We start from the raw sequence: 15369 nt of genomic DNA, 5'->3' as shown, positions 1-15369 counted from the left end.
AAAATGAATCCAAATCAGTAACTCTTTCCATATGTTGTATATCTTTTGTTACTTCTCTCTGCATTCCAATTTCCTAGTAGGAAAAAGGGTCAAATTCTCTGTTGCTGTGAAGTGGTGTAACTTCCATTAACTCATATGAAGTATATCATCTATGCTAGCACAGAATTTAGGTCACAAACAATCCAGCATTAGAGCGGTAGAACTACTTTCAAATCAACAGCCCATCTTGGGAGCTAAATACTTTCAGTTGCCACTTAACAGAGTGGGATCTGTGCAGGCATCTCCAGAACAGCTCTAACTGTGAACACCCATCTAAATTTTTGTAAAAAGAAAGCAAAATGTTTAACTAAGTTGACTTATTTCTGAAAATACAGCCAACACACACACAGCATTTAAACTCCCATTTATGCAGCTTAACTGATTACTAACTGATCAACAAATTGTTTCCTATCTTGCCCCTCCTTCTCCTGCATAACAGAAGAAATACCTTGAAATGTAAAATAAAAGCTACTTCTCTGAACAAAATAATAACAACAATAATAAATAAATCACAGAAGAAAAGGAGCAGGACATGGCACCTGTTGGAAACTCTCTCTCAAATGGCTTTGATCTTCAGGATGGCAGAATTCTAAAATATCTTTCCCCAGAAGATCCTAGAATAAAACATAAAGATGTGTAAAAACCCCAAACCACAGCACAAATCCACTGGCAGATCTGCAAGTAATCCTTGCAGACACTACATCTACCTGCCTTAGTGGGACTACTCGGTTAATCAGGGATGAATCATACAAACAGGTTTGTAGGCATCATATCCCACATTGTATTTCTGCTGTTGCACAGATATATGTATTTACAAACAATTTTTAAGTGTTTTCTTTTAATAACTGTGAAATGGTGTCTTGAAGAGACTGACATCCTCTACTACAGCTCATTTTATTGCACTAGTTTTTGTGAAAACAATAAAGCTACCTAATGTCAAAGTAAAAGGGAAAAATAAATGAGCAAGAAATTTTTTCTTCCAAACTGCAACTACTGAGAGTTATTCAAGAGAGAGTTGTGGTAGTCAGGATTTCATTTACTATTCTACTCAGTTCTGTGACTAGCCTCCTATTCAGAGGAGCAGATGTAAGCCTAAAGGATAACAGATGCCATAAATGATGTTTGCTTACTGCTCAATAGATTGGCAGAAGAAAAGATCTACAGGACTAAAACTCTCTCCAAGCATTGTTAACTTTTTATCACAGAACTGTCTTCAATGGAAAGCTGTGAAGGTTTAAAGCATCTGCGTATTTGCAGTGCCTCACTGACCTGGGGCTGGTAGCCAATGACGCTGATGCACCTTGGGTCGACGAAGGTAATGACTCCATCAGAATTGTGCCTGGACAAGAACTCAGTGGGGACCGACATGCCATTCATGTCCATGCACACTGGAGAGCTGGTCACCTAGGACCAAATTAGTCCACAGAACAGTCACCTTAAGTCAAATTTGATTACCTAGCTAAAGAACAAAATCTGTTGGCAGACTGCTAACTACTAAAGGAGGTCAGAAATAAAACAACAGCACAAATACATGACACACAACAGCCTTTAGTCTAGTTTGCAAATATCTCACCCCAAGATACCTATCTAGACTTAACACCATGGCAGGAAAACAAACACACAAGAAGTTCTGAAGAAGGATGGATTTAGTAAGGATATAAGTACAGCTGGATTCACATCCATGGATTCCTACTGAGGACACAAACTGGACTACTGTTTTCTTACAGCCTTCGGAAATATCTCTGTTAACAAGGTCCCAGTGCAAAAAGAACAAAATCTCATTATTTTGCTGTCTTGAAACAGATTAGCCTGTTAACTGTATGCAAGACTTCAATCTGCTGCTATAGAACAGACTTTTAATTAGTGCACCTTGACTCCTCTATGACTAAGGCCATCCACAGAGCCTCCCCTTGCTCTTCCTCAGATAGCCTGCTGGATCTTCTAAAGTAACAGATGTTTTGACACTCCACATGTTACTCGTGTAATTTTCTTGGAAATCATTTTTCTTTGGCAGTTGTAACATATGAATCCCCACAACTTCCTTTTCTCCAAGAGCGTAATATATTACCCATGATTATAAAAGCATGATTAACCTAAAAAGCATCATGCAACACTTTTGCTGCTCTGCCATCACGATGGAGACACGCTCTGCAGAAGTGCTAACACTTGCAGTAATGTGCAGGCTGTTCTCTGATAAAATGAGCTTAGCACCTGTGCTCTAATGAAAGGGTCATTCTACCTTTTCAGAAGGAGTGATGCCATCCTAGCAGATGGCAATGAGTGCACGCCAATAGGAGATCATGCAAGAGGCTCAAACACATTCACCCATGGCAGAATTCCCAGACAGGGAAGATAAAAATTAGCCTTCCTGCTTCGGTGAAGGAGATTCACCGTGACTGCTCTAGCTCCTGCTCAGAGCTCTCGTCAGCAATGGATAAAGGAAGAAAATGTAACACATCGATTGCAACCATCTGGACAAAAAGGAAGTAAAATTTTATCCTGACAGTTCCCTTGGCTGACATCACATCTGAATGAACAATACGATACACACTGAGAATAAAGCTATTCTTTGTGAAGTGCCTCTTGACTACCTTATCTTTACCATTTTCAGAATAACTCCTGCAATCAAAGTTTTTCAAGTAGTTGATTTGCCAGAGAGAGAGAATGAATGGAAGAATAGCAAGGCGCATATCACTGGCTTTGGGAGCCACTTTAACCTATCACCTGCCGTGCCTGTACTCCCATGTTTTTCACTATCTACTATATCCCATCCTTACACACCCCAGAGAATATGAGGTTTGTACACGCTCATCTTCCAGGAGCATCTTTGCTGCTGTTTTTGGATTCAGTTCACATATTCACCAAAACCACATTTCCATTTTCCTCTGTTGACATTTTCTAAACAAGTGACTGGCTGCACACAGACATCAAGGTGCTTTATATTTTGGAGGCACGTTAAAAGTTAGAATCTAGTACCAGAACTTTGTGCAAATCTTTTACAACTAAACCACAACACTGACTATGCTTTTGGAAGTAGTTTGTACACGGAAAGACTGCATTACCTGAAGCCTTCCTATTGCCACGAGGCAGTATTTACTACCTTGTCCCACATCAGCATCTTCTTCTGGTATAGTCATTCCTAGAGTAAATAACAAACACTGTTATAATTGGGAAATTGAGATGAGCAGAGATGCTGCTAGACTGGTTCTATACTATTCTAAATGCTTAAAATAATTCAAAATAGCCTTATTGTCTTCTCTAGGATTCAGGCATCATCTCTGGGCTCAGATTAGATGATCTTCCTCAGTCATGCTCAATCCTACCTACCTCACATGCATATACAGTACCCATGGCACCACTTTTGGCTGCTGGACAAAGCACAGAACCAAAAATTCCATTATAAACCAAGATGGACAGTAACATTTCTGTGAGTACTACTCTGCAGCATGTTACTGGAACCATGTAGTCACTTCATCTGGTCAGTGAATGCACATCATGGTCAGTTTTCTTTGTGAACAATGTATTACAACAAGCCTTGAAAACAAGGCAGAGACTAGATTATTCATGAACTTCATGCTTATATTTAACAGCTGGTTTTACTTTTTTCTATAATGGACTAAGTCTGGGTTCTTAAGTTGAAACACTGAAAAAATGCGGATGCTTTGTGAATAGCGCTTGTTTCTGTTGTGTAACAGGAGTAACTATTATAAACACAGGAATCATTTCAAAACATACACGTGTACTGTTTTCCATCTCAGTATTTCACAAATAGGAACGTTCACATTAGCACTGTTTACTTGCTAGTTGGCTAAGTCTTTAGTTAAGGCTATTTCCCAACTCCAGGTTTGAGATAGCAATTTCCTATGAAGCACTTTAAAAAAAACATCTTCCAAAAGTGACACTGCTGACTTATTTTAAGCGATGTGTAAACTCTTTCACAAGGCTTTTCAAGGAACTCAGTCACAACAGGCAGTGAATCATTTAAGAGGCACTTTAAAGCACTAATGAAATTAATTGCAAAGCAGCTACCAATTATGAAACAGCCACTTGATTCTCAAAGTTTATAATTCCCAATGTAAGTTAATCTTTGGACTGCGCAGAGGATGACAGCATACAACTTCCTTAAATGACAACTACGTAAAAAGACTACAAATGCTGCTGATGAAATTGAAGTAGTCTCTGAAGAAATTATTTTCCATCAAATAGTTGAATCCTATCTGACAATCAGTTTCTATATAGCACTCTACAGGTAGTTTTTAGTTCTCTTTGAGCTATATAATAAAATACACAAAATATGAAAGAAAAAAAAACTGTATTTTTTGATTGCATATTCAAACTTTTTTTTTGCAATGGAATTTGCAATTTCGGGGTTATATTTTCATTTGCAGCTCCCAACAGATAAATGTGATTTTAACAGGTAACTGGGATCTCAGGAGCTTTACAAAGAAAAAGCATTATTGTCCCTTCTGACAAGTAGGAAATTGAGGTGCAGCAGGAATTTCAGTGTCACACTACAAGAGCTGGGCAAAACCCCCTTGTCTTCTACACAGTAATCTTGCTACCCAGACATAAAAAATTTTGCTCTAAATAACTCCTTAACTTCTAAACCCACTTGCAATCCTTCAAACAACAGGATACCCCTCTGAAACGTGTTCTTAGAAACTGCACAAGAAGATCAAGGTGGCAGTATGTCACCTTAGGAATACATTATTATTAAACACTTTAAGTGAAAAATATCACTGGGTGGAATCAACACGTTATTTTACAATAAAACATTATTTTGTGTTTCCAATGAAGGTCCCTCTGTGGGGCACTACAGACCCAAACTTCCACTGAAGATTCTTCACCTCATTCAGAAAATCCTTAAAATGAAGACAACCCGCATATATCCCCCCTGCACAACTATTCTGCACTGCATGCAGTTTATCAGGCAGCTAAATTACAAAGTCTTGATTCAGTATTTCACACACTATTATTCCAGCCTCTTTTCCTCTACACACTAAGGAAACCACAAACAAGATCCCAAACACCAATAAGTTCCATGCTCTGAGACACCAGCATAACATGGAGAGCATAAACCACTGACATGAAACTACAGCTGAGAGAAGTACTACAGAAGTACTTTGAGAAGCATTAGAAGTACGTTGTTTTCCTTCCTTGTTTTGTTTACACACCGTTATTTCTTCAATGCAAGATGCAGTAATAAGCTAACGACAGCTCCAGTAGGCAAAGGACCTGAATTTGACTGTCTCTTGAGAGACAATATTACCCTGAAAAAGCAGAAGCAAATGTATCTGTGTTGGACCCAAACAGACCCAAATCTGTGTCCATTTAAGGCAAAATTTTGGCAGACACATGGCTGCTATCTGCTCATATACATGTGGAGCACAGGGACAGCTGAGCTTCCAAAACTAAACCTACACTCCTCCACATGAGCAAGTTTAATTTTAAATAGGTAGAAAATGCTTAACTGACAGTTGTGCGCAGTTGCAGGGGATAAGAAGATGCCAAAGTTTCACCTGACAAAGTTGTGACTGGAGGTGTGAACTGAGAGCAGGACAAATGAAATGGTGTTTAGGAAGGAGCATGAGGACATTGACTCTGCTATGACAGAAATGCAGCACTGTACAAAAGCAACAATGGGAGGAAAGAAAGCACTGGAGCTATCGAAGAGTTGACCCAACACTTCGGCTGGAAGATGGCAGCTAGGATTGCACCCCTTCAGGAAATGGATGAGGAATCTCTTATTCCTCGGTCCCGAACTCAGCAGTGAGACAAGTTCAACCATCAGCCAAAAGAACAAATATTCTAAAAGCTGGTGCCTGAAGCCTACACCATAAACATACATACATAACATGAACATACGGTTACATTCAGACACCTCGGTATAGGGGTCTGACCTCAAAGATGGTGACTGATTCTAGGTCCTACAATACCACCTTCAGAGGATTTTCTTGGTGTCTGCCTGGCACTTATGAGAATCAGGCCACTTAAACATGGTCTAAGTGCTGCTTTAAGGAAATAACTGTAGGCATTCTAGTTAGATAACCTTAACCAAAAGATCCCTCTTAAATAGAGTTTTCCATTTGAGAAGGACAAATTTAAAGTATTTTCCCTTGACTTCAAAAGCTTTTTCAATCATTTCCTTAGTGGCACAGTGTACTAAGAACGACAGCAAAGACACTCAGCTGGACGGCTTTTACTCTGCATAATCTTTTTTTCCTGTAGCTTTCAAACAACGCTTTCCTTTTTAGGAACTTGGTCCATGCTTCCTACTGCCCAAACAAATTCAAAGCAATAAGCAAGCTATAAAATTAAACCTAGCTAAGAAGTACCATTTCTGATGTCACTCTTTTGGCAAGGGATGCTCTTCTAGTTTTCACCTTTTTGGTTTATCCCCCCCCCCCCGGGTGGATTATTTTTGGTCTGTGCAACAGAGTGGAAAATGTATTAGTTGGGTTGTCTCACAAGACACCCTATCAATAAAAAACAATCTGCCTCAAATTAATCTATACCTGATCCAGTGAATTGCTAACCCTTCTCTAAAAGGGCCTAGAGTAAAAACATGCCAAAATGACTGCCTGCTCATCTGCAATGTACGTGCTGTTACTGACAGCATTCCATAGAGGGAAATTATTTTCTTTATTGTTTGCTGATAGTTACAAAGATTCAGCTGTAGGTGTGCTTTTTTGGGAGGATGCATTTGTATAAGGGATTTACTTTTGTTTTAGCGGACTTCCTATTGAATGTACTTCAGTATAGACAGGTAAGTAAAGATACATGCACTGCACTTACTACCAGTTTGTCCAGCTTTTAACAAAATGTAATATTTCTCCTTAACATCACCAAGTACCATCATTATCTCCAAGAAAAAGTTGCAAAAGCCTGGAAGAAAGCAGCCATGCTTCAGGCAGTATTAACAAAACAAACATACATTAGTTATTCACATTCTTTATATGTAACCCTGAGACAGGACTCCTCAATACCAAATATATGTTCCTCTTGAATAATAAATATAGTGCTATGTTTGTTCAATGATTCAAGTTGAAGTCAACAACTCACAAAGCTCAGCCTTCAGCTGAGCCTCACAGAAGGCAGTGTCATGAGAGGTTATATTTCATTTCCAAGTATCCTTTATGCCAGCAAACAGTTTCCCACAGGGCAATGGCATGTGTTTGTGCCGACATAAGAAACTTAAGAGTTTTCCCCATGAGCTACCAGTTGGCTCTAACAACACAACAGAACCACTTTCTGCCTTTTTTCTCTGTCTTCCTGTGAAACACAAAATAGTGTTAGCGCATTTGTGGGTTTAGAATCATAGAATCATAGGGTTTATTTCACTACACTCAAAATTAAATGATTTATAAGTCTTCAGAAGGATGCTATTTAAGTGCCCAGTGGTCAGCAGCAATCCTCTGCTAATGGCTACCTTCATCAGAACCATTTCTGAGAGTTACATGCAGGTGCATGAAACTGCACTGTGTGACTTTATCTCCCATACATAATGGAAAAAGGTTGTGGATGTTTACAGCACAGGTAGGAAAAATCTCATGAAAGAAACCCAACAAAACTGAAATTCTTCTCTCTTTAGAAAAAGAAAGAGAAAAAAAAAAAAGCCTTGAAAATGACAGCACTGCAAAGAATATTCAAGCAACTATTTTGTTTTGTATTGGAGGAGGGAGTACTTTGCACAAACGTCCAGATTCTGGCCAAAACGTTAAAATAATCTAACAGCTTTGGCATGCTGTGGTTAAGACGTTACGGTAAGTCTGACTTGGAAGACTAAAATGTTTCTTCTTTAACTAAGGAGAAAAAAAGATTTCAACATTATTTGAATTTAACCTTATTCTGGGACTTTCTATTTGAAGTTTTTGAAATAAGTATCTATCTAAGCTTTTTCTTCACTGTATGTTTTTCTGCAGGTCCTTGGTTTTCATTTACAGGAAACTACCAACATCCTGACAGACTGTATCTTTTCTCTCCACCAAATATTTTCCATCAATTGTTATGGCATGAAAAAAAAAAAAAAAACTATTAGGAAAATATCATATAGACCACTTAAGACAAATTTCCTTCCAGGAATGAGACACTCAGAGGGAAAAAAAACAAACCAAAACCCAGAAGAAAAGCAAACAGTTCCATAAGTTGAAAATTGAATGATCACAGCATTTCTCAGTTTTGTGACTGTTCATGAACTCGAAGCACTCTCTAGGTTAATGATCCCAAGTTGTTCTAGCTGTGCTGCTTTGCTAGGAACAGAAGGACAAAGGCTGGAATTTGTGCTCAGCCAGTTTCAAACAAGGGGTCTTTCTACCTTATTCAAAATAATCCAGCACTACATGGTCATTCTTTAATACAACATACAACATAACTGGTTGGAATATCATTCCGGAATTTCTGACTCCTTTTTTCCTTTGACTTCTATGCAAAATTTACCCCTATTACTTGAGGCCAACCTGTAATTTATGGGGCTATAAGCGTGTAGGTATCATATGCCAGGTTTTTCACCTGAGCTTAGCTTTACCCTTCTCTTGCAGAGAAATGGAGAAAAATGAACTGAACATTAACTAACAGAACCTAAATGGAAGACAAGGCATGATGTTTCCTGTTTTCTCTCCTGTTTCTCAGTGGAAAAGGGGCTAAAGGCAGTCTGCCAGTAAGTGAGCCTTGCTTCTTCACTAAAGCAATAAAAAAAGGAAAAAAAAAGGTAGGCTAGATGTGCAAAAAGTGTTTTCATGCTGACCACAAACCTGAGCCATAACAGAATTTGCTTTCTACCTTAGATCTTTGGAAAAACAGCAACAAGAAAACCACAAAACCCCAGTCCTTAAAATATGCCACCATGCTGATGGCCAGCTGTCTCTAGTTTATTTGTTTTCACCTTTTTAAAGTACCCAAATTACTTAAGAGACTTAGCAGACTGCTCACAGCATCAGCGTTTTCAAACCTGATACTCTATTGCACTAATAATGATCAAAGAGAAGTTCTTGCCTTGGTATTTCTGTATCAGTACTGATGGTGTTATACCCAGTGTGGGACTAAATAAAAATTAACACATTGGCCACACACAATGCCACACAACCCCGAAACAGAAAATAACAGGTGCTAAACAAATCACATTGAGAGCATTTGCTAAACAGTTGTTATTTCATTTATGAAAGTACATTTTATGTGCTGTGTAGTGGTTGTGTAAGGCACATGCCACATTGCATCTCTGAGAGAAAAGGATGAGTTTATATTACAGTGTCCACTTGGCAACTAAAAAATAAATTAAAACCATCCTTTCCATAGCTGAACTTTTAACAGCTGTGATTTAGCATAAACCCATTTATTCCCAAGAAGCCACAGATGAAGCAAAGGCCAGAGCCTTGCCTCTGACTGATTAGAACAGAAGTAATTCTATTACAGGTTAGAAAAGCCCTAGCAAATTCAATTACTGCTGCAGCTATTTCATTCGCTTTACAGATTATGGTTGAATTACCCCTGGAAATGAGAATAAATGCAGTGGTGTTGCCACTTATTTACCCAAACATATATTGGGGACCAATTCAGCCCATGGATATTCCCATTCAACTTCAGAAGTCAACGGATACATGACAATCACCAATACAAAGTGGGGAAGACTAGGAGGGCAAATAAACATGCGTGAAAGACCCTCTGATTCAGTATAATATGCCCTGAGAAAAGCACTCCAGCACGACTATTATGAGTAACAATTTGGATGGCAACATAAAAGAACACTGAAATTCCACATAAGGATGTCAAAATAGAAAACATCCCTTAGGACTGTGCTATAGTTTGGAGGCATTAAAATTGTAGAGGAGCACTGGGATATTATAAGGGAGCACCATGTGATCTTGAGGAGTGGAGTAATAGAAATGGGATGAAATTCAACATTACTAAATGCATAAGCATGCACTTGGGGACTAATAACAGCCATAAAGTACAGCAACAGAAATGGGATGAAACTTCATATTATTAATTTAAAGATCACACAATTCAAAGCTATTTTTGCTATGAACTGGAAGATTTGGACTTGACAACTGAGAAAAAGGCAGCCTGGTGTGTGTGTCTACACACATATATATATATATATATGTATATATATATATGGATTTAAGATGCCAGCAGGATACAGTATACAAAAGAGAAGCATGCTGTGTCATATACTGCAAGTCAAGATAGGAAATACCACTTCCATTATACATTACTATAATCTGACCTGGAACAAGAGTGTATAGTGCCAATGACCCACATTTTGAAAAGTTAAGTGGAAACACAAGTGCAAAGAAAAGACACAAGGATAAAGAGGGGATGCCTTGTGAGAATGGACATTAGAAGAAGCAAGCTGGTTTAACTGTGCAAAGGCAAGGCTGACAGGATATGACCTCCTTTTGGAAATGCACCAGAACACTGGAGAGAGACAGACACAAGGCAGGAAAACTCCCACTTGATTTTCAGTGAAATACAAGAATACACTGGCATAGACTTCCCATAAACTAATGAGGCCTGGAAATTAAAGAGCTTGTTAAGCATGGGAGAACAACAAGGTTTTGGAAGAGCTCAAGATGGGGACAACACCTCACTAAAGTGCACTAGAACTTACAATGCAATAACTGGCAACCAGGCACTCAAAGATCCCAAAGTTCCTTTACATGTCATGCTCCTGCTCAGCAGTGCCTGCTCCCCTGCAGAAATAGCTGCTGAATTCATACACTGCTGATGCCGTAACCCAGCAGTGACATGAATTCATGAGTTTGCAGCTCTGCACTAGCAATATCCACCCTGACGTGTTAGATCCCTTCAAACATCCCATACCATGCAGCAGGCTTTTCATTCAAGATAAGCAAGAAGCTGCAAGAAATCTCATTTGACCTGCACCTTCCTGAAGAGACAACCTGCATATAAAGGCTGAATTCAATTATGTTTGGAATTACTGATAGAAAAGTTAATCTCTTTGTGGAAGAAAAACACCCACAAATTCCCAAGCTTTCATTTTTATTAAGCAATTTACACACACTGTGCTCTTGCTCTTTTGAGACAGAAATTAAACTGAAACATTTTGACTCCTACAACACACTGAAGAATATTAACCCCATTAGCAAGAAAAGGGAAAGTTTTCCTCTTCTTCCAAAACTGCAATTCAGCAGGAAATCAACAAGAAGTTCACATCTGTATGCTGGTGTCTGCACACCACTGCACAGACTTGGTGGAAACCACCTCTTAGCATCCATCCATAATCCTTGCACAAATGTGATTTATGCCTGGGGTACACGACCGCAAAAGGGCAGGACAACTCCTGGTTTGCTTCATGCCAGCAGGCACTGTCATACTGCAAACAGCCTCTCCAACTACTGCAAACGCCAAGGTCAGCTCACCCAGTTCATAATGGTGCTTGGATGAGCTCTGCTGTCTCCTCCTTGCATTTTTCAAAGGTAAATATTCCCACATGTAATACTGAGTTGCAGTAGGTAAATGTTTTTCTCTGTAGTTCAAAGCAATATGCCAAGACTGGTTTCCGAGAAAAACAGCCTCAAAACAGAATTTAATGTAATCTTTGAACATTCTCTACTAACCCCAACACTGGGAAGGCCTATGCACCTAAATTACACATTTCCATACATGGGTGCTTGCAATTCAGTACTTAAGCATAAAAGCACTAGTTGGTATTTTCTAGTAGTACAAATGTTTTGTGTCTACCTTATTAAAATCAGGCCATTTTTATGTTTATCAGAGTGAAAACTTCTGATCCCAGTTGCTGGAATTCTGCATTACTGACAATTCCTTCAGTTCCTTTGTGCCAATGAAACCAGGAAGGGCTTCACATGGAAAAATAGGGAGGCCCTGAGTAACAGCTATTTCTTGCTATCAAAAGCTTCTCAAAATGAGCCGGAATTGGTTACCCCACTAAAATTCAGCCTGGTTTTGTACCAGCAAAGGACTCTGAGCCAGGTTTTCAACTGCCTTGAAGACAGTGTGGTGCACAGCACCTTCAGTGAGATAGATACATACCTGCTGGTGGCCAAGCCTTGATATAGCCAGTGCAATGGACAACAGCATATTGTGCTTCACCTTCTTTTACTGGGCCAAGGCCATTCCTAAATGAAAAAGAAACACAAAAATACTGTGTTGATCGACATGCAGGATAGCTTTATGCTTTTAAACTACAATTACTAATGATTTACTGGTATTTGTAAGTTATGTTAGAAACAACAAACCTGGAGCTCTGTACTACGTCAGCTCCATTAAATGCTATTCAAGCCCTACCTGCTTTCCATAATACTTCTCTGAGAAAGACACTGCAGAATGCAGCTGGTTAAGACAAAGAACTTGAGTGACTTGTGTAAAAAGATCTGGTTTGCAAAAAGATCCAATGACTCTGCTAACAGTTGAATTTAGTGGTGAGTTCTCCTCTCCTGAGCCCCAGTGCTGTTTTGTGCTGTGTGCTAATGCAGATGTTTGGTCAGGCTGTATTCCCTGAGGGAGCATTAGCCCAGTAGAAAATGAGAGTGTGTATGGCAACTAACTGTTGTGATAAGTTAAGTAATAGTACCTGTATCTTTTTCTCATGGTGGTTATTCTGTTCAGAGGTAAATGATCCAGAGGAGCATTTCCACACCTAAAAAGTAAATTAATATTTGAAAGGGCTCAAAAACGAAAAGAAATACCCAGGATGAAAATACATTTTAAGATCTTTATTAGCATATACAAGTAGACAATAATTTATTTCTGACAGAAAGTCACATTCATGTTTTCTTAGAACTTGCTGCTTCCACAGGCTAAGCTTTTTGTGTGTGCTACAAACATTCTTTTTACTTTAGAACAGAAGAGACTACAAGAAGTTTCCCTCCTGCACTCCCCCAACCTAAAGACTATTTGAAATAGGCATTCCAAGAGTGGCTGAAGTACAAATACACTTCAAAATACTGTAAAACAAGGGTAAAAACTAGAAGAGAATATAAATCAGTCCCCATTTATCCACAGAAAATAATCTCAGTGTTCCGGTAGCTCCCTGTGGCCAGAGCATTTCAACTGCCATACACCAGCTACAACACTAGCAACTACTGAACTAATGTTTGCAAGAACAGACTATTTATACTGTCAAGTAACTTTCTTTAAAACTTGACCATTTACATTTTTTGATATTACTAAATATGCCCAACTGTATAATTTTAACAATCCATTTGAAGCTGAGCAGTTTGAAAAGTAAAAGCAATTAATTTTCAATGGAAAAGAAAAACAATAGCAATGAAAGAGATAATCACAAGGAAAGTTCACATTATTTAAAGCTCATTCTTCCCACAAAGTTTGGGTCTTGTACTGGGGCGTTTTTTTTTCACACCAGTCACTGCCAAGGAGAAGGAATGAACAATTAAAATAAAATCTAGAATTCAAAAAAAACCAAAACAATGGGGCTGGCTACTGGCATGTGCTCTCATGTGCTAGAGTTTACTGGATCAGAGTGCTAGGAAATAACTGCAATCTGAATTGTTTTGAAAGCAAAGGAACAACTGTGAACAGGACGAGGCCTAGTTTTCTTTCCACAAAAATGTCCTCCTCACACGATCACTGTGTGCAGCTTGAAGGAAGAAAAAGCAATGTTCCCCATGTCTCTCTGTCAGGCGGTATGTCTTTCCCCTTGCTTAAGGGGGAAGAGGTCCTATAGCTCTGAAGTCTGACCTTGGGAGATATAAAATACATAAAACCCTTAAAAAGGCACCCAAGAGCCATACATTCAGCCTCCTCACATAAGTGGAAGAAAATCCACCACATAAGTACAGGCATCTGCTGTAATGGGTCAAATATTTTGCTTTGCATGTTCCATTTCATAACAAATTTTGCATCATCTGTATTCAGCATATATATTGGATATAGGCTGCAGATGCAATTTTGTACTTTCCCCACTAACCACAGAGACAGAAACTTACTGCAATAGCAACAGGCATTTTATCCCATTAGCACTGCAATAACAAAAGTGCCCACAAGTCCCAGCCAGAAGCACTGGTCAGCCAAATCTCTTTCAAGAAGCCCAAGCAATGGAGGAGAAGTCAGAAAATTGCAAAACAAAAGCCTCTAACAATTACTCATTTATCTAGCATCAACCAGCTGACATCTGGTTAATTCATACCAGGCTTAGGTTAATTCCTACATAGCTGGCAAGTTTGCAACTGAATTCCTGTTTGTCTTCAAAATTCTTTTAATATTATTGGTTTGCTAAAAAAATACACAGAGTTTGTCTTGTGAAAGCCTTGTTCCTAAAGTACTGATTTGAATAATTTGACTGGAAGAGACAGTGGCTTACATTCCAGGGGTGAAGTTGTCATGAAGTTCTCTGGGGAAAGCATCCTGCACCCCACACTGATAAAAATAACTGCAACACACAAATTTGGCGCTGTTTGTCATTAATCATAAAGGAAGAAAGGTTTCAGTTTTACTCCAGTTCCAAAACAAGCATTCTGGAAATGCTTAATGGGAGTGTGTCACTACAGTTTCAAGGTCAAATAATGCAACAAGATGTCTCAATCTAATCTGAGATGGGATGAAAACCATCACAGGAATACAAGGTAAATACATACCTCATTCTGCAAATGAAAGAGCGCCTTGATCCCATGCACATTCTCATTGAGGACTGCTGACCTTCCTTCTTTACTGTTCCAGTCTTCAAATCCAGGATTCGTCCTAAAAAAAGCCATGGAGAGCAACTGACGTTCAGTATATAAATTTAATTCCATTTACTAAAATCTAATATGATGATATGTTCATAAGCTAAACGCCATTAGTCCAGTTAGGCGGAAAAATGCCAACAAGAAATCTTGATGCTGGTCTCACATTGCTTATGTGCTGGCTTAACTAATGATTTCAGCAAAGCTGACTCCAAGTTACAACAGCGATGGCCCTTTTCTTGGTTGGCCCAAGACCAACTTCCAAAGCAGGGTCAAATGCCTGGAGGCAGAGAAGACAATGACAGCAAACACGGCTTTCCAACTTGATCTGCTCACTTCACTCTTTACCAGAAGTATGAAGAAAGCAACATGCGTTATTCCCCTAACAGCTGCTCCTCTTTCCATGTGCTCTTGTGATCCAGAATGCTCAATGCTATAACACCACCTCATGCATCCAGAGCTACAGTGACGGTGAGGAACACATAAGACCACGCTTTTCTCCTTGATAATGAGACACAGGATACAGCACAACAGCACTTGTAGTGGGACCTTTTCAGAGGTGACAAAAAACTGACATGATAGCATATTTTTAAAGTTAATTTTCAGGATCAGCGAGATGATCTGACTCTCCACAGAGCAACGTGAATCTGGGTCCATGGCTGGAACC

General features: G+C 39.0%; 1 protein-coding gene across 5 annotated transcripts in view; it reads right to left on the bottom strand.

Annotated features, from left to right (window-relative positions):
* ARNT2 (aryl hydrocarbon receptor nuclear translocator 2) overlaps positions 1–15369 on the bottom strand; it is a 104648-nt gene that overhangs the window by 28741 nt on the left and 60538 nt on the right. For all 5 annotated transcript variants that reach the window (XM_057427289.1, XM_057427374.1, XM_057427621.1 and 2 more), the window contains 6 exons: positions 14616–14718; positions 12593–12658; positions 12052–12137; positions 3102–3178; positions 1309–1443; positions 579–653 (listed from right to left, as the gene is read on the bottom strand). In XM_057427289.1, coding sequence (XP_057283272.1) covers positions 579–653; positions 1309–1443; positions 3102–3178; positions 12052–12137; positions 12593–12658; positions 14616–14718 — 542 coding nt within the window. The remainder of the gene's footprint in view (positions 1–578; positions 654–1308; positions 1444–3101; positions 3179–12051; positions 12138–12592; positions 12659–14615; positions 14719–15369) is intronic.

The sequence above is a fragment of the Pezoporus wallicus genome, unplaced genomic scaffold (assembly GCF_028554395.1).
Source record: "Pezoporus wallicus isolate ANWC-B61680 ecotype Strahan unplaced genomic scaffold, APGP_CSIRO_Pwel_v1 contig_3952, whole genome shotgun sequence".
In the NCBI taxonomy this organism is placed as follows: domain Eukaryota; kingdom Metazoa; phylum Chordata; class Aves; order Psittaciformes; family Psittacidae; genus Pezoporus; species Pezoporus wallicus.
The sequence above is the reverse complement of the archived record's forward strand: the minus strand, read 5'-3'. Positions and strand labels throughout refer to the sequence as shown.